At 40.9% G+C, this 19,991-nt stretch overlaps 1 protein-coding gene across 4 annotated transcripts in view; it reads left to right on the top strand.

Annotated features, from left to right (window-relative positions):
* The window catches only part of DENND1B (DENN domain containing 1B), a 244,789-nt gene extending 225,084 nt beyond the window's left edge, over window positions 1-19,705 (top strand). For 3 of the 4 annotated variants that reach the window (XM_073356748.1, XM_073356747.1, XM_073356749.1), the window contains 3 exons: window positions 5,736-5,824; window positions 8,904-9,120; window positions 11,450-19,705. In XM_073356748.1, the coding sequence (XP_073212849.1) occupies window positions 5,736-5,824; window positions 8,904-9,120; window positions 11,450-12,007 (864 nt within the window). In that variant the 3' untranslated portion in view covers window positions 12,008-19,705. Of the gene's footprint in view, window positions 1-5,735; window positions 5,825-8,903; window positions 9,121-9,458; window positions 10,051-11,449 lie in introns of those variants that run through there. The other variant, XM_073356750.1, reaches the window with a different exon arrangement.
* The last annotated feature ends 286 nt before the right edge of the window (window positions 19,706-19,991 follow it).

Below are 19,991 nucleotides of genomic sequence, written 5' to 3'. Positions count from 1 at the left end.
AGATAACATAGCTAATAATCTGTGTGAGCCAGAAGAGGTGGGGATATCTATCAGAGAAACCTTCACTTTACTCTTATAAGTAAGTTAAGAAAAATGTAGAATTCATGAAACGTGTTTGTGTGTGTGTGTATATATATATATATTATGAATATTTTATTATTAAATTTATTATATAAACAGTACCAACTGGAAGAAGCCATATGAGTTTAGTAATTGTGGGAAGTTTTACTTTATAAAGCAAATTATGACAGCAGTTTATTAAGTCTTTATAAAGTTTTGGTGCAGCAAGAAAGGAGGGTTACGATCTTTTGTTTTTTGTGGTAATGAATTTAAGAGGTCTGTTTATTAGAACTCGGATCAGGAAGGAAACAAAGGTCTGTCCCTTTTTTTATGAAATGGTATAAAAAGTGTGCACACTTCAAAATGCAGAAAAGACAGAAATTAAAAGCTTAAATAACTCCAAACAGCAGGGTTCATCAGTAATGGAAGGTTTTCTTAAATGTCTTTGACAGCTTTTGCAGGTGCACATACTATGTCACTTCATCTAGTGGAGCTTTGAAAAAGATTTATGGCTCTCCATTTAGAATTTATTAAGAAGGTTTTTTTCTTTTTTGCAAAGCAGTCTGGACATACTCCTCCCTCCTCGTCATTTTTATTGCAACTCTGAGAGGAAAATCATCTATTCAAAAAAACATATGTTGCATTTTGTCTCAGTGGCTATTTCATGGTGCCTTAAATGATTGTGAATGTGCTTGTTTAGTCCTGGCAATGTGCCTATAGTATATTTCTTTCTTTTAAAATTTTTAATCAGGATTTTAAATATTGTTTATGTACATCTCATTGTATTTGTGTTAGCATTCACCAATTGGACGTAAAAAAAATTTTTCCTCACACCCATAAAAATTCAAAAATCCATCTCCAAAGAGAGAGTGAAAGTCAAGGGGAAAGGCAGAAATGTCTCTCTTATTTTTATTTACTTCATCGGCATATGTTGTGTCATACTCATGTACTATTCTATTGCTGCTGTTATCCACTAATGTGCAGAGTAATGGCAAACTGTAATACTTTCAGAAGACCTCTCAAAAGAGCCCAGGCAAGGGTAATTGTTAAGCCCTGTGGCATTTACCAGTTGTAATCAGTTTGTTCAGTTCCTATTTCCCAAAGACACCTTTTTTTTTTTTAACCTGATGCATTCACTGTTTGCAACTATTTTTACTGTTTGTTTCTAGGAGCCAGTCAGTGTAATCCCATGGCAGTTTATTCTGTTGATAGAATTAATGCTTCCGTATAAAAAGCCTGTTGCAGTTGCTCTTTTTAATTTGTATTTTTGGTGAGCTAGAGCATCTAAATTTTTTAAAAATGGAATGAATTCTTCATTTTGAAATAGCCCTTCTTCTCTTGAAGACTTCTTGTTTCATCACTGGGGTGATTTATGGTTGCAACAACTAAATCTGATGTGTCTACAGGACTGGGCTCTGCAGAGCCACTTGCAGGACAGGGGCCTTTATTTGTATTAAATGAGAAATTTATCCAGAATCGACACATCAGTGGGAATCTCCATTGAGAATTAGTTCATTCCCTATGGAATCAAAGTATTTTAATGGCCCCAACACAGATAAATGCTTAGACAACTGAGTGTCACTGCTGCTAACCATAAAGAGGATATGTTTCAAAAGATACGTTCAGTAGCATTAGTCACTGACGAGTCAGCTGTCCACTATTTCATTAGATATTGACTGTACAGAACTCTGTTCCACGCTCAAATATTGGTTTCATTGTAAAGTTTAGTCTGGGTTCTTTGCCTGATTTCACCCATAAAATAGAAAACTCAGTAATAAGTAATACCTCCTCAGAAAAGGTATATTAGAAATAGAAGAAGGCCAGAAAATAACTGTTGGGGATGTTGAAATGCCTACAGTTATCCTTGGGGACCCAGCCTACCCCTTAATGCCCTGGCTCATGAAGCCATACACAGGCACCCTGGACAGTAGTAAGGAACTGTTCAACTATAGGCTGAGCAAGTGCAGAATGGTGGTAGAGTGTGCATTTGGACGTTTAAAGGGTTGCTGGTGCAGTTTACTGACTCGATTAGACCTCAGCAAAACCAATATTCCCATTGTTATTGCTGCTTGCTGTGTGCTCCACAATCTCTGTGAGAGTAAGGGGGAGATGTTTATGGCGGGGTGGGAGGTTGAGGCAAATCGCCTGGCCGCGGAATACGCGCAGCCAGACACCAGAGCGGTTAGAAGAGCACAGCAGGAAGCGCTGTGCATCAGAGAAGCTTTGAAAACCAGTTTCATGACTGGCCAGGGTACTGTGTGACACTTCTGTTTGTTTCTCCTTGATGAAAACCCGCCCCCTTGGTTGCTTCTAAATTCCCTGTAAGCCACCCGCCCTCCCCTCTTCTATCACAGCTTGCTTGCAAAGGAAATAGTCACTATCGTTTAAAAAACATGTATTCTTTATTAATTGATTACAAAATAGGGAGATAACTCACAAGGTAGCCCAGGTGGGGTGTGGAGGAGGGTAGGAGGGAAGGAAAAGGCCACTTTAAAACTTCTTGAATGCCAGCCTTCTGTTGCTTGGGCTGTCCACTGGGATGGAGTGGTTGGGTGCCCGGAGCCTTCCCCCCCAGACCCCTCCCCCCCGTTCTTGGGCATCTGGGTGAGGAGGCTATGGAACTTGGGGAGGAGGGAGGGCCGTTAAACAGGGGCTGCAGCAGTAGTCTCTGATCCTGCTGCCGTTCATGAACCTCCACCAGACGCCAGAGCATGTCCATTTGATCCCGCAGTAGCCCCAGCGTTGCCTCATGCCTCCTCTGATCTTCCTGCCGCCACCTCTCCTCACGTTCATCGGCCACTTTCCTGTACTCTGCTACTGTGTCCCTCCACACATTCTGCTGAGCTCTGTCAGTGCCGGACGATTGCATGAGCTCAGAGAACATTTCATCACGCGTGCTGTTTTTTCGCTGCCTTATCTGAGATAGCCTTTGGGACAGAGGAGGGAGGCTTGAAACATCTGCAGCTGCTGGAGGGAAAAAAGGGAGTGAAGTATTTTGACAGATACATTTTACAGAACAATGGCTATACTCTTTCATGGTGAACAACACTATTCACATTACATAGCACATATGATTTCGGTACAAGGTCGCATTTTGCATCTTATATTGAGTGCCTGTGGCTTTGGTATTAGAGATCACACACGCAGTCTCAGGCAACAGAATTCAGCTTGCAGGCAGCAATCGTAAGCCATAGTCTTTTGGCTTCTGCAACCTTCATAACAGCAGCGCCCTCCTCTCCAATACCAAGCAAAGCCCGTTGAGTTGGCCATTTAGTGCTGCAGTTTTCGTGTTAACGTGCAGCAGCAGAAACCAAACTAACCCCCCCCCGCCCATCCAATTCTCTGGGATGATCGCTTTACCCCACTGTGTGGCTGGTATCAGGGAAGATCCCTGCTAGCCAAACGCAAACAGCTCAGCGCCAATGGCGTGGCTAACTGCGGGGAGGATTTCTTTTCAGCCACAGGCCAACAGCCCAGTAGGAACGGCCACCTCTGAATGTCCCCTTAATTAAATTCCCCTATTTCAACCAGGGTACCATGAACGATATCACTCTCTTGAGGATAACAGAGAGAGATAAAGAACGGATGTTGCTTGAATGCCAGCTAACACCGGGACCGTACGCTGCCAGCCTTTGTCACGCAATGATACCAAATTACTTGCTACTAGCAAAGCGTGGTAAAGTGTCCTACCATGGAGGATGGAATAAGGCCGCTCTCCCCAGAAACCTTCTGCAAAGGCTTTTAGAGTACCTCCAAGAGAGCTTCATGGAGATGTCCCTGGAGGATTTCCACTCCCAGACACGTTAACAGACTTTTCCAGTAGCTGTACTGGCCACGAATGCATCCCAAGTCCTCAGGGCTACTTAATCATTAAAAAACGCTTGCTTTTATAACATGTATTATCTTTAAAAAGGTACACTCACCAGAGGTCCCTTCCCTGGCTTTGTTGGGTTGGGAGGGTATTTCAGTCAGGGTGATAAAAAGATCCTGGCTGTTGGGGAGAATGGTGTGCTGTGTGCTGTCCTCAAGCTCATCCTCTTCCTCCTCATCTTCCCCGTCCGCAAAATTCTCAGGCATGGGGGAGAGTACACCATCATCGGAGTCCATGGACAGGAGTGGGGTAGTGGTGGAGGCCCCCCCTAGAATTGCATGCAGCTCAGCATAGAAGCGGCATGTCTGGGGCTCTGTCCCGGAGCGTCCGTTTGATTCTTTGGTTTTCTGGTACGCTTGTGTGAGCTCCTTAAGTTTCACGCGGCACTGTGTTGCATCCCTGCTGTAGCCTCTGTCCCTCCTGGCCTCAGAGATTTTTTGAAATGTTTTGGCATTTTGTCTTTTGGAACAGAGTTCTGATAGCACAGATTCCTCTCCCCATACAGTGATCAGATCCAGTACCTCTCATTAGGTCCATGCTGGAGCTCTTTTTCGATTCTGGGAGTGCATGGTCTCCTGTGCTGATGAGCTCGCCTGGCCAAACAGGAAATGAGATTCAAAAGTTCCTGGATCTTTTCCTGTACACCTGGCCAGTGCATCCGAGTTCAGATTGCTGTCCAGAGCGGTTGCAATGGTGCACTGTGGGATAGCTCCCAGAGGTCAATACCTTCGAATTGCATCCACACTAACCCTAATTCGAAACGGTGATGTAGATTTCAGCGCTAATCCCCTCGTTGTGGAGGAGTACAGAAATCCGTTTTAAGAGCCCTTCATGTCGAAAAAAATGGCTTTGTTATGTGGACGGGTGCAGGGTTAATTCGATTTAACGCTGCTAAATCTGACATAAACTCATAGTGTAGACTAGCCCTTAGACATTCCCTGAACCATCTGCCATAATGATGTATGGATTTCTGGCAGTAGCACTTCTCTATAGTAGTGTATAGTTGGTTTATTTTGGTTTTGTTTTTTTTAAGTTAGCTAACATAGGTACTTTGGCTTTCCATACATTTCACAATGGTCAGTTTTCCGATTTGTGAAGATCTTTTCTGTGGCTCTTCTGCATAGGTGAATTGTCACATAAATATTAAAGCTGCATAGAATTTTGAAGCAGGTTTCTGCCCTTTCGATTGTACAAACCACCAAAATTTCTGTCCCATAGTTTTTATTAAGGTAATTGAGACATTTGTTCAAGTAGAGTAAAACACTTCAACAGAATACTGCATTCTACATGGTAAAGAAGATACATAAAGAGCCTCATGCTTCGTTTAATAGTCGCTATTCCCAGAAATGAGTTATTCTCATACACAGTTGGCCACTTAAACTTGAGAACTTCACACAAATACATGTCTGGAGACATTGAACCACAGTTCTTTGTCCAAGATGCTTGCAAGAAAAAATAGCCCGTGCTCTCCAGTGCAGTTTCTTCATCTTCAATGGTCAGTCTTCAACTGGTGTTAAGGGTTTACATGAATTATTCGGCTATCTATGTCCATAAAGAAAAATGTACTGTGCTGTTTGCTCTTTTATCGGTGATGTTTGAGTTCTTTTGGTCCTCCTGTGAGAATCCCTAAAGGACCTCTCTTATCAATACATAATGCTGCCCATCAAGGGCTCAATTCCTGTAGGTGCTCAGAGCCTCTGCTCTCATTGAAATAAATGAATAGAGTGTGGTCTGACCCCAAATGAACAGTGATCAGAAGGCAAGAAAATAAAGAAAGATCACAGTGTTGATTTTTCCTCTCCAGACGCGTTTCAACCAACACCTCGCCAATGTCAGCAATCATGATTCTGTCCTGGATGATGATGATGATGATGAAATGGACAGAACAAGCAAGTAAGCAACCTCTGTGTGTGTGTGTGTGTGTGTGTGTGTGTGAGAGAGAGAGAGAGAGAGAGAGACACACAGAGAGAGAGAATATATGTATGTCAGTCTGTCCCACAAATGGATTTTTAAACCAGTTGAGTTCATGTGAGTGAATATTTTGCCAGTGTGACTCCTGACCTAAAAATTGCTACATGTTCTAGTGTCTAATATGGAAATAAAATCCTACTTTTAGTAGCAGAGAAACAAGGGCAGCATATTATTATTATTATTTTATTTGTATTATTATAGCACCAATGAGCCCTAGTCATGGACTAGGACCCCTTTGTGCTTGGCACCGTACACTCAACAAAAAGATGGTCCCTCTCCCAAAGAGCTTATATATACCTGCAAGAGGAGACAACAGACTGATACAAACAAGTAGATGAGGTAGGAGGCAAGGAGACAAGGAAACAAGGAGACAATATTGGTCAGCATGAAAGTCAGTGATCTCAGTGCACAACCAGCCTAACCATTGTCAAGTCTTTTTAAGGCATCACAGCAATGGAGAGCTTTTAGGAGGGTTTTGAAGAAGAATAATGAGGTAGTTTTGTGGATCTTTATACACAAATGTAAGGCATATGGGGAATGAACATTCTCATAAGCAGACTAGGGAAATGTGGTCTTCATGAAATTACTATAAGGGGAGGTCACAACTGATTGAAAGACTTTACTCAATATGTAGTTATCAGTGGTTCACTGTCAAAGTGATGGGATGTATCTGGCGGGGTCCAGCAGGAGTCTGTCGTGGATCCAGTATTATTCAATATTTTCATAAATGATGGATAATGGAGTGGAGAGTATTCTTATAACATTTGCGGTTGACACCAAGCTGGAGGGTTGCAAGCACTTTGGAGGACAGAATTAGAATTCAAAAGAACCTGGATAAATTGGAGAATTGATCTGAACTCAAATAAGATGAAAGTCAATAAAGATAACTGCAAAGTACTACACATAGGAAGGAAAAAATCAAGTGCACATCTACAAAATGAGAATAATTGGCTAGGCTATAGTATTGCTGAAAAGGATCTGGGAATTATAGTGGATCATGAATTGAATGAGTCAGCAATGTGATTCTATTGCAAAAAAGGCTAATAATATTCTGGGGTGTATTAACAGAAGTGTTGTATGTAAGACCTGGGAGGTAGTTGTTCTGCTCTAGTTTCCACTGGTGAGGCCCCAGGAGCTGAAGTACTGTGTCCAATTCCGGGCACCACATTTTAAGCAAGGCAAATTGGACAGAGTCCAGAAGAGAGCTACAAAAATGATAAAAGTTTAGAAAACCTGATCTATGAGGAAAGGTTAAAAAAACTGGGTATGTTTAGTCTTGAAAAAAGAAGACTGAGGGGGGACCTGATAAATGTCTCCAAATATGCTAAGCACTGTTATAAAGAGGATGGTGATTGATTGTTCTCCATGTCCATTGAAGTAGGACAAGAAGTAATTGGCTTAATCTGCAGCAACAGAAATGTAGGTTATATATGAGGAAAAACTTTCTAATCATAAGGACGGTTAAGCACTGGAACAGGCTTCCAAGGGAGGTTATGGAATCCCATTACTGGAAGCTTTTAAGAACAGGTTAGACAAACACCTGTCAGGGGTGATCTCCCTTCAAGGTCCCTTGCCTCCCTGCATTTCTATGTTTATAAGGGCTTTTTCCGAGCAGGAGGAACATCATGGGAGAAAGCATAAAGGTATTTGTTTGGAAAAATGATGAGTGGGCAATGAAGGCTGGCATCATGGGCTAACCGGAGACATGAGTCAACATCTCAATAGTGAATGAAAGATGATAAATAGGATGGGGATACATCATGAGGGGTCATGGAAGTGAAATCAGGCAGCATATGTTTGATGTGAGGGCACTGAAACTTGTGCCTAAGGGGTCAGGTGGGACATCAACATCAAAGTTGAAGTCACCGAGGGAGATTGTGAGGAGAATAGAGAGAGAGTCAGGAGACAAAATCAGAGAGGAAGACTGATGAGGAGGAGTTGGGCGGATGATAGATGAGAGCAACAAAGGGAGTTGGGGAGAGGAGGGAAAGGTTGCATGCAGTGCTGTCCAGAAGGGAAGGAGGAGGGTGAAGGAAGTGTCAGGAACAGGAGAGGAGAATCTCAACACCCCTGCCACAATCCAAAGCAGGGAGTTTGTGAGGAGGAGAGGCGGCCTCCATAAGAGAGGAGAGCTGCAAAGACAAAGTGAGAGGAAGGGATCCAGATCCCTCTGAGAGTCAGGGGCTGGAGGTAGCCAGCTATGAAGAAGTTGTGATCTTTTTAGAGATGGAGTAAGCATTCCAGAGTTGGTAAGAGAAAAGGAGAAACAAAGGAATGGGGAAGAAGGGGAATGAGTACGAGTGTAGAAATGGTGGTGGTGATGAGGGTGGGAGGTGGAGAGGGTGGGAGGGCTAGGACTGGGGTAAATGTGGGACCTAAATTAAGAGGAAAGTAGATGTGGGACCTATATTTGTGCTGCTGGGAGTCGCTGACTTTCATTCTCTCCTTCCAGCCGCTTGGCTACAGTTATTGCATCCTGCTGTACTTCTTAACCAGAATGGTAATAAGCATTGAGACTGAAGTTACAGTCAGTGCTGATCTCCTTTACTTTGATGAATAGAAAAAATATCTACATGCTACCAGTAGCAACATGATTTTTTTCCTTATTTATTAATGGTGTCTGTGTTATCATTTTCCAGTCAAATACTGTTAATATGTAGACCATATTCGAAAAGGCTGTTTGTACTCTGTGAACTTTATTTTCGTAATGCTACACATAAAATAAATCCATCACTACTTAATGCTGGCTTTACAAGACCTGGCCTCCTTTTTTGTTTCTGTATGTTACTGGGGCATGTAGATACCTACTCCCTGATTGCACCTGCATCTGTCTGCATGTTCTTATTTGCCGGTGAAATTGTTGGAACAAACGCCAGGTTAAGTCCACTTTCAAATTCAAATGGCCTCTGAATAAGCTATCCTTATTTACTTACAGAAGTGGCCATTCTGACATCATAAAATATTTTACGTTTTTAGCTGATGGAAAGTTTATTGTTTTTAGGTTATCATCTGAAGACAGCGAGGAAGCTTCCGCTTATTTTTATGATAGTGACGATTCTGGTGAAACAGGAGTAATGTCTTATCACACAGGAGAAATGGACTTGCTGGGAGAGATTTTGGACACGCTGAGCACACACAGTTCAGATCAAGGAAAGCTCTCAGGAGCAAAGAGCCTGGATTTCTTTAGATCAACAGATGATATTGATTATAAGGCTATGGTTAGTCATCTTTTTCATGTGTAAAACAACCTCATTAATTTAGAATAGAAGCTGGCATTCGCTGGTGGAAACTGCATGCATGGCCCAGTATATGGAAGAATGGTTCACACATCACAACTGTGCCTTGCTGCTGCTCCAAAAACCAGAAGCATGTTTTTCTAACAAACTCATGCTGCTAGCCACAGTATGAATGCTCCTCAGCTGAGGATTTGGGTATACTCCTTTCCAGTTTATCAGTGGTGTGCCATTAGATGCGGTAACCACATCTAGGGCTTGTTGGGAATCCTCCCTGCTGCTGCACGGGGGTCTTATGTTCTCTCCCTCTATCCCCTGGGCAGGAATTGGTCTCAGTTATCGTTCTAGAGGCTGTTGATAATAATTTGGACTCCCCAATTGAAAATAGGGGTAAGTATATCACTCTGGGGAAGTTTCCCAGCTTGTTTAAGTCATGGGATCCAAGGAGTCATTGCTTTACAAACGATTTCATTTTCAGTTTAGCAGTCTAAGGCTCCACCCTACAAATGGGTCTGTCCACTCAAGGCTTCTAATTCACGGTCCCATTGGACCCAGGGCACAGATTCTTTTGCAGGATCAGAGCTTTTGCTAAATCTTTAAAATCTTCATTAGATCAGCTCCCTGGTGTTGGTGACCACTGTCAAAAGACTTTTGTATCTGTAAGTTTCAACTTCTGTGTTTGGTGCTTAAGATTTGCTGTTGTCAAAAGCACTCCCATATTAGCGATCCTTTGCTGGAACAATTAACTCTGATGCTAATCCAGATCAACATTGATGTTATAAGCACCATACAAGGATTGCATTAATAAAATATCCATTTTGTTTGTGAACTAAAAGATTAATAATAAATGTGTGTGGAACTGATTACTGAAACGAAGAATAGAAATCCCAGTGATTATGGGTGAGACAAGGTGGGTGAGGTGATATCTTTTATTGGATCAGCTTCTGCTGGTGAAAGAGACAAGCTTTTGAGCTTACACAGAGCTCTTCTTCAGATCCGAGAAATGTACTCAGACTGTCGCAGCTAAATACAAGGTGGAAGTAGATATACCGTGGGAAAATCTGCTTCAGTACAGGGCAGAGAACCTCTGACCACACACCTCTAGTTGTCACCTACCACTTTACACTGAAACCCACGTGAGGTATCATTAAACAATTAAAACCCATACTCCATGGGGACCACATCCTGAAAGAAGAATTTCCCAAACCTCCTCTTCTGGCCTTCAAACAACCCCCAACATCATCATCAGATGCAAGCTCTCCAGAGATCAGACATACCAATTCAAAGCAGCACCAGACCTGCCAGAACATCATGCAAAACCAGTAGACATATCTCTGCTGCTAAAATGAGCAATATCCCCCACAACACACCTTTCAAGATTTGTGGGTACTACACATGCCTATCACAACATGTGGTGTACCTCATCCAGTGCACTAAATGGCTCAATAACAATTATGAGGTGAAACCAGACAGTCACTACGCTCTCGAATGCACTCACACAGAAAAGTGATAAAAGACAAAAACACCCTATCATCTAGGGGCAAACACTTTTCACAAAGTCATCACTCTATATCTGACCTGTCAGTCCTCATTCTAAAAGGAAACCTGCACAGCACTTTCAAAAGATGAGCCCAGGATCTAAAGTCATAGCTGTGCTAGACACTAAAAATCATGGTCTTATAAAAATACTGGATTTATGGCTTATTACAACAATCTGTAACCCACTAACCCCCCTTTTTTGTCCTATGACTAGAGAGGAGTTAACTGTCCACTTCACCTTGAAAGGTATTACAGTGTGTTTTAACTACTTATGCTAAACAACCTGTTCCACCTTGCATTTAGCTGTGACCTTGGGAATACCTTTCCCAAACCTGGAGAAGAGTTCCATGGAGCTTGAAAGCTTGTCTCTTTCACCAACAAAAAATTGGTCTAATAAAAGATATTATCTCACCCACTTGTCTCTCTAATATCCTGGGACCAACACTGCCAACAGTGGCCAGGGGTCTGAATCTCAATTTCTTATCTCATAATGCAAAACCACAATTGCAACTGACACAGGCTATACCTTTGTGGTCAAGGTTGAATGGGCAATGGAGACTGAACTCTTTTGTCATTCCTAGAGGTGATCTTTAAATGTCGGGATGAGGCAGTGTCAAAAAGCTTGCATTGCAATTTCCCAGCTATGCCATTCTGTATCTAGGGAAATTCAGGGGATGTATATCCTTTCATGAAAACAGGATTTTTATTTCAGTGATGCGAGAGGAAGGGTTCTTCTTGTAAGATTAACTGTAAAAACACATGTTCTTTGTTTCAGAACAAGTCTAGTGCACCTAGTGAGAGCAACCTCGCTCTGCTCTGTAGTGGTACTAATGACCCAGTGGAGTGGAATCTTGGTCAGGATGATAGTGTTCTCCATGGGAAACAGCTCCCTCCATCACCAAGGAAGCAAGTTGATTTTAGTGACCATATGGAATCTGTCTCTGTGCTGCAGGAAGAAAACAGTGACAAAACCCTTAGTGCTGACCACGTGGATTTTCCTAAAGATTTTGTAAAGTCAGCTTCTCCAACACGATCAGTTGCACAACTTGCTTCTCTGGAATTTTCCCAAGTAGAAGACTCCTTCCATAGGAAGATAAAACCGAATGAAACACTAAGCAATACCTCAGAGGATCAGCTCCCTGTGAACCTTTGTCAACATCCATCCATTCTAATTCCTTGGCAAAAAGACGGGGATGAAGGAAAGGAAACCCCAGAAGAAAGTGGGCTTCTTCATGAAGTTGTATCATTATGTAAAGTGACCTCTGCTTTTCACCACAGTTTAAACATTTCAGAGGATAATTACTCCAGTAATAGCAGTGGAAATAAAGCATAAAGGAACTTTGAAACTATTTCCATGGGAGGTTAAAGAGAGACTACTCAGGAGTCCATGTAATACATGATAACCAAAAGATCCCAAAGGAATAATTACTTTTACGTTTTAAAATCCTTGTGTTTTGATTAGTACATGGATTTAGACATCTGCTTATATGTTTCTCAGTTAATTTGTTGGCTGTGTTTAAGTCTACAAGATGGAACTAAATATACTAATGCACTCTTAAATCAGGTACTAGTTTGTATGTATGTGGAATATACAACTGGTGCATGGTGCTTACTAATGTTCCTTTGTGCAGCAGGAAGTGTATCATCTTTGCATATATCCAGATACTGAAGGTACTGTATTAATCCTGTTGGGCATGAAATGAACAAAACAGTTTAGATTTGTCTGAAACTTACAAATATCGATGTTTGTAATGAGTTAATTGCCTTAATCATTTGGGGGAAAGGTTTATATATCTTAGAAGGTGACTTGCAAACGTTCAGAAGAGTAATAATGATTTTCCATGGCAGGTATCTGCTTGAGCAAAGGGGGAAAAGATCTTTTCTAAATTAAAGGATCTCTTGTGAATAATAGGGAGCTTGTTATAAACAGAAACTGTGGCCATGTCTTCTAGACCTTGAAAAGGTGGTGCATACTTTTTTCTTGTGAAGTGCTGAATGATAATGTGAAGTTACTTAACTTCTGTTTACAACTAAGGCACTTTAAAGACATATTATCCAGTGTCCCAATGTAGATGTTTTCATCTAGGAATTTTCAGAAAGGAAACTGTAAGTGAAATTGATAGATTTTATTGCTGTTTTTAAAATTTCTACAATTTAATAATTCTGTACTAACATTAATTTGTGCCACTGCTGAACATGACCATTTGATTTTTACAAGCCACCTTTAAAAGAAACATTAAATTATCACTTTGCTTCTTAGGAGTTTTGTTTTGTTGAGCTGTGCAGTATTTTAAAGAGCAGTGAATGAAGATTACTTATAACACTAGACATCTAAAGTAATTGGTTCAGCAATTAAGAACACAAATACCCCACCCTCATGTATACAAGAGAATCTTTTTGCAATTACAAGGAAAGGAATTAAATGGATGCTGCATGTACTATATTTAGGCATAAACATTTATCCCCTTTCGAGCACATAGCATTCCTAGAGGATATTTCAGTATTTAAAATTCAAAAAGTATTTTTTTGAGTAGAGCACATCTATTCATTCTCCTTGTCCACCCCTCTTCTTCCCCTGCCCTCTGTAGATCAGAATGAGTACATTCTGGGGTGAACCACACTAGGCCAAAAATGGCAACTTTGAATACTGTCTATTGGCATGTGTAACACAAAGCAAGGAGTAACAGGATTTGTCATTGCGAGGAATGCTCTCCCACTCTTCCTCACCAACAGCAGGAATCTTCTTCTGTGGCAAAGACAGCTTAGTGGTATCCTCAGCACAGACCAGGGAGAGCAAGTTGAAGTCAGGGGTTGAGGCAGGTTGGGCTGCAGTACTTTGGTAGTGGATCACTACACAGGTTAACACCAGTTGCCATGTTTGGGTTTACAAAAGAAGTTTCCTTTTGACTAAAGCGATTTGGCTTTTCTTTTCCCGTTTTATCACCACGAGCATCAGGCAATTGGTTATGTCAGGTGGCTCAAGGGAATTCGTGTGTGATCCCTTTAGGGAGGTTGTGGGGGGAGGGGTGGCTGTTTGATGCTCTGCCCATGAGATTTAGTGTCTAATACTATCTTGTCATTTCACATAACTTTGTTGGCAATATCCCTGGCGTTGTAAAAGAAGGTCTTGTATCCCAAACTACAGACTCTGAATAGGAGAAAAGGAGGGGGGAGGCAGATTTCAGCCACACCACTGGTGAGGATGGGCCACATTACTGGGTAATGGTATGAGGCCCCTTCACCAAAGGGCCCCGTTTTACGTGCAAGGGAAAAGGTCAGGTTGTGGACTCACAATTCATAGTATAATGACCTTGGAAAGTTTTTATAGGTGTGTTCAGTATATATTTCTGAAGAGGACCTCAGCAGCTTATTGGTGCTGAGGATGATTGTAAGATTTGCATCCTGATCTGCCTTAGGGTTTTCTGTAGTACATATCACCATAGTATCTGAGATTCAGGTGGCATCTTTATTTGTGTTATCCCAAAAAGGGGCACTTGGCAAAACTGTGTTTGAGTTACTGAGGACCAAAATTATTATTAACCCATAAACTATTAAACATTTTAGCTGGGTTATCAGATATCAAGAAATAGGAAGTGTCAGGTCTGAACAGTGTTTAGATGGGGGAGCTCCAAGGAAAACACAAGATGTTGCAGGAGGTGGTTCAGGGAGTCAGGAAGTGGCATGCTGCTTTGTTGGTCCTAAATCAGTACCCAAGTAGGTTATGCTGTGCTGTTAGGTGCGTTTAGGATAAGACAGGAAAAAGAAAAGTCCTACCAATCTCATAGCACTTCTTGTTTGATTGTTACTCTGATAACACTAGAAACATGAAATGCTCAGTTGCATTCTTATTTGTGTAACTGCATTTTGCTAACCTTAATTCCATATACCAGAGGCTGGCAGGGGAACCCGGACCCACTTGTTTTACCACGTTCCAGCTCAGGGACCTTATAACCAGCAATCCAGGTCCTCATTCCCATTCCCTGTCACTGTTTCCCCAGTCTCCTTCCTACCAAGCTTCTGTATCTTCTCTTTCCTGGTTCTCGGTTTACCACTGGAGCCTACTCTACTTCCTGTGGCTACTTCACCCCTCCTAGCCTCTTTCCAGACTCCTTACACGGCCTGCTGCTTTCAGCCTCTTGGTTTTTTAGTGCTGGCCCAGCCCTTCCCCAAGCGGGACTTCCCTCTCAGTTACCCTGGCCCTCCTTCTCTCAGGTGATGTCAAGTGACCTAATTAGCTTCTCAGGCCCTCATTAACCCAATCAGGGCTGATGTGGTGCGCGCACCCTATCATAGTAGGTGAAGTGAATTCTTGGGTAGAACTACGAGGAATCAGAATGAGATAATGTGAAAAGACATTAGGAATCTACTAGGATAATATGCGCTATGCACATTTGTAAGATGTTTAATATATATTAAATGCTTTTATATCTTATAGACTTATCAGTTTCTGTCTCGGAGAAAAAAATAAGCTTATCAGAAATTTTAGTGATGTTTACTTTTAAATCTATAAAAGCATCTTTCAGGAATGCAGCATGAGATTTAAGAATGGGGTTTTCAAAAACATCTAATGGATCAGCTTTCACTGACTTGATACAAGTTGGGCACCTGACTCCCTTAGGCACTTCAGTGGAGGAGAATTTGGAAGCCATACCAGGTTGCTAATGTCCCTTTAATGATTATTAGGAGTATAGCACTGAAAAAAATGATTTGGGAATTGTACAACATTGATGCCTTGATGGGTCATTGTTTTATAAGTAATATTCATGTATCTGATAAGTGAAATTGCTAAAGTACAAAGTTAAAAGATGGCTGGTAAAATTCAACTTTTTGAATCATTTTTTATTGCAATAGCCATGAATGTGTTAGGATTGCACACTAATGTCAAATCCTTCGCATATTGCTGATGTGATTAGTAGAATGTTTACAGTATTTTGACTATTGTGTCTTCCTTCTTTTCGAACCCTAAATACCTTAAAATATAGCCTCGTTGTTTATGTTTGATTAATTTAAATTTAGCCACATTTTTAGATCCTTTACCACTTGATATCAAAGATCTTTTTGAAAGGCTAATATTGGTGCCTTATTTAAACATACAAAATTACCAAGCATCTTCCATATCAACAACAAAAAAACCAGTTAACCATGCCAAATTTATCAAATAGAATAGCAACTCTGATATCTCCAGCCAGCGCAGTTCTACTCTGTTCTTCGCGCAGTATCAGTCTGTCTGTAGGCCACGTCTACAGTATTTTGATTGTCACAGACAGTCCCATGGTAAGAAAAAGTGTCCAAGTCAAGGATTTTACAAGTTTTCAACTATTCTCATCTGTGTGAATTCTCCCAATGCATTCTAAAGCATCAGCATTAATCTCCATCTACTGGTGAGAGCTGAACTCAGTTCAGTGAAAAAGCTCCTCAGGACTCCAGTAGAGGCACCTGTTTTGTAGCTGAATCAGTATCTTTCTGAGCTTCCTATTTTTCCCCGGTGAGGGAAATATGAGATTTGTTTATTTAACTTTGCACTCTCTTATCCATACTTAGGGACAAAGTCCTGACCTAGTCAGTTACACTGGGACTTGAATTTCAGGTCTTCCGGTTCATCTCTAATAGCTTATGCACCATGCCTCCATGATGTGAGCCATATCCCCATTCTGCTTAGGAAAAAACAAAGTGAGAGCATCAGAAGGGAGAGATGCTCTCCAGGATTCCCCTCTCTGACTTTTCCCTGTATTGTTCCATTGGGGTGATACAGCTGGGAGCCTCAACCCGTGAGCAGAGGGTTGAGCCCCCAGAACCTGTGGATCTCAGTGGGTATTCTGGAGTCCTGGGCCTTGTCTCATTCTAGCTGTTTTGCAGCATGACTCCAATGAAGCCTTTTCATCAAATCCCCCACAGGGGGAAGGATGATCTGTGGCCCCCATTATCGCCTTCCCATCTCTCCATGTATAGATCCCCAATACTGTGAAAATCCTTTACAGAAGTCCAGGGATGGACAGAACCATGGATGCAGAGCCAGTCACTGCCTTCCCTGTATGCATGTGGAGCGAGATCTGTTCAGGAGATGTTTGAGAACAGTGTGACAGTCACAGTGCCATGTTTTGGGGTAGCATCACTTCCAAAATAGCCTTGTTTTGAAGGAAGAGTGTAGTTCGAGAAGCTGTGAAATAACTGTCATGACTGAAACCTTCAGTCACGTAGCATTCTGAGAGTGATATTGCTGATTGGCTAAAGGTGGGATTTTCACAAAGTCTCAGCATTAGCTAGACTCTGCTTTCAGGGAAGTCACGGACATTTTAACATTGACTTCAATGGGAGCAGACTTAGACCAACGCTGAGCACTGTTGAAATCCTACCTATTAAATTTTTTAAAGATTTTAAAATTTGGGTTTGTGTCTCTTTCAGGCTGTAGAATGAGTTTTTCCTAACCCCATGTTATTATTCATTATATATTTCTAGGCAAAGAAATTTTAAGCCAGTTAAACTGTTTCTAATTTTGCATCCACAATTAATTGTTGGGTTCAGTTCTATAGAACAATCAGTTGTGCAACCCTCAAATCATATTGGTAGGTAAATGTCTATAATCTGTGTTATGTGCATGTAATTGATTGCAGGAGCAAAACTTCATGCAGGGAAACTAGATTCTAGGTTGAGGCCCTTTTGAAAATCTGGCCCTTTGTCTTATAAAAACTTGCATTAGTACCCCATTCAGGAGCAAGGAGCCTACGCAACTGCTGATCTATGGAAGCTTTGCCATCCATCCTCCCTGTCAATACTATTAAAAGGATAGTGTCTGTTCCAAGGGGTTTACATGGGGGTTTCTGACTTAGCAGATGTTTATTGTCACATGGGGCACCATGGGCTGACTGCCCAAAAGGAGTTAGGTGCCTAAGTCTCCAGTTTTGGGATCACTGCAATCCCCAGTATTCCTACTGAAACCCTGTAGGCACCTAAACTCACTCGGCGACTTAAGTTTTTGTAGTAAAAGTTCCCTAGGAGTCCATGTTTCTGCCTCTGAGCACACACAGTGCTTCTTCCCTGTGGGCAACCAGACACCTATTTCCTGCGTAAGCCCCAGAATGATGTACAAACCAGGAGAAAACAAGCTTTTGGCGTTGAACTTGCCTGAGGGGCCCAATCCAGTAGGCATTCTCAAAGACTGCCCACTGAATCAGGCCCCCATAGATGAGTTTTTACAGAACAGCCAGAGGAGGCGGAGGAAGACCTCTCTCGTAACTTTTCGTACAGTGGTTAGGATACTCCCCTGGGAGGTGGGAAAAGGGGTTGGAACAGGGATCTGCACCTGTCAGGTGAGTGCTCTAATCATGGGCCTGTGAGATTTTAGGGGGCTAGGGGGTTCAACCAAAACAATTTGGTGAAGTTACGCAAATTCATTAAATGTTTTGATGTCACTGAATCTGCATTTTTCACCAAAACCAGTTTAGGTTGAAAAATTTTGCCCAGCTGTAGTTGGGATGAAAAGTTCAAAGTTATGAACTATATCCCAGGCTTTACTACATGGGCTCAACGGAAGCTAGTTTTTACATTACTTAGGTCAGTTTTAACAGGATTCATATTTAGAGTCCAATAACAGTATTAGCCCTGGAACAACAGAAGTGGAATTCAAGTAAATTGACATTTGATTCTGATTGTGTAAAATGCAATTATGTTTCTGTTAAAATAAGGGAGCTACTTGGATGTGGAGGAACACGTATTGACTTTCAAAAAATTACTGGATTTTGTGCAATATTTTTCCTTTTCTCTTTTTAAAGTAATTTAGTTCCAGCAAATATGCACATCTGCTTTTCAAGCCGATCCTTGAGATCATATTTTTTGGAACTGTATAAAATTACTTGTAGCATTTAATATGGTTGTATGATAAAAACATAAACAGTAAACGTTGTCACCAGGCAAATGTGCATCTCCAAATGTGACTGAAAATGATTGTGGTTGTCATGTTATTGCATACTATAGTAATAAACATGGTTTCAGCAATGATTAATATACAAGTACTCAAAAGTAATAATCCCTATATTCTACTCACAGTATGTTACAAGAACATAGTGGGAGTAATTTCTGTTTATACATTTAGAACTTCTGATGCTTAGTTTATCTCTTGATTTTTTTTAACAAGTTAAGCGTCTCTTATTAATACAATCAATTCTAGATAATAATTTATGGTGGTGACTGTATGTATATCCAGAATCTAGTTTGTGGCAGCCCTAATTGTGATAAATCATTGCTTAAATCAATTGTTGCAAGTACCTTTTAATTTTTTGTAAATTAAATTATGTATTGATGTACATTTTGTTGTAACCTTCAAGCTTCTGTCAAGAACTGGTTTAAATTAATTTACTTGAATGGAGCGATAAAGCACTATGGAATAGTTAGTTTTGGATGCAACACACAAACAAGCATATATTGTGTTAATTCACCATTTTGTTCAGAAGATAAGTAAAAATGTTTCATTTGGTCAAGGAAATAACTGTTTTTTTTAATCTGTGTCTGAAAGAGAGAAGGAGAGAGCATCAGCATTGAACAGAGAGTAATAACCTATCCTGGCATTATTCCAGAACTTTTTTTTCAGAGCTTTTTTTAGCCATCTTTGGGAAAAGTTTTTATAAAGCTCTTATGGGCCAGTAGGGACATCTTTAATTACCTACAGGAAAGACATGAAGTACAGGATGTTTTGAGATGTAATGCTTTTATTGATCCTTTCAATAATCACAGAGGTTTTTAAATAAATTAACACTGTGTTCTAACATGTTTATAAATAGAATCAGTCACTGGCTTTTATTAAAACTGCCACCAAATTTAGGACTTTACTCTGTGCTGTTGCACACTTTAGCCTACAGTATGAAGTCATCTCCAGAATTACAGACCAGACCTTAGACTACTACCAGTAGCACACTGTGTATGTACTATAAATTGTGTTTTTTCCAAGTTACAGTGTCAGTGCAAAGTTTTTTGTGAACTCCACATTACCATGAAGTGCCCCACATTGTGTTGTAAAATAAAATTTACCAAAATCAAAGCCATTGTGGTGTGCAGGTTTTTGTTTGATGTAGTGATCTGATTTACCTCTTTCATGCAAAACGATGTGAGATTATCTTTTTCCAGCAGAAGTGTAGTTTACAGCAACATGGTGATGTTGTTACGCTATGAGCTTTTCACAACCCGCTGGATGACCATTTCAGCTTCTCCATTTTGGAGACGCTAATCAAGTGTTTATTATTAATAATTAGCTTTATATAATGCATCTTCAAAGTGTATAAATATTAACTATCACAATGTCCTGTGAGATAGACAGTTGATAGGCA

Source organism: Lepidochelys kempii, chromosome 8 (genome assembly GCF_965140285.1).
Source record: "Lepidochelys kempii isolate rLepKem1 chromosome 8, rLepKem1.hap1, whole genome shotgun sequence".
Taxonomy (NCBI): domain Eukaryota; kingdom Metazoa; phylum Chordata; order Testudines; family Cheloniidae; genus Lepidochelys; species Lepidochelys kempii.
This window is presented reverse-complemented; position numbering and strand designations above follow the sequence as displayed.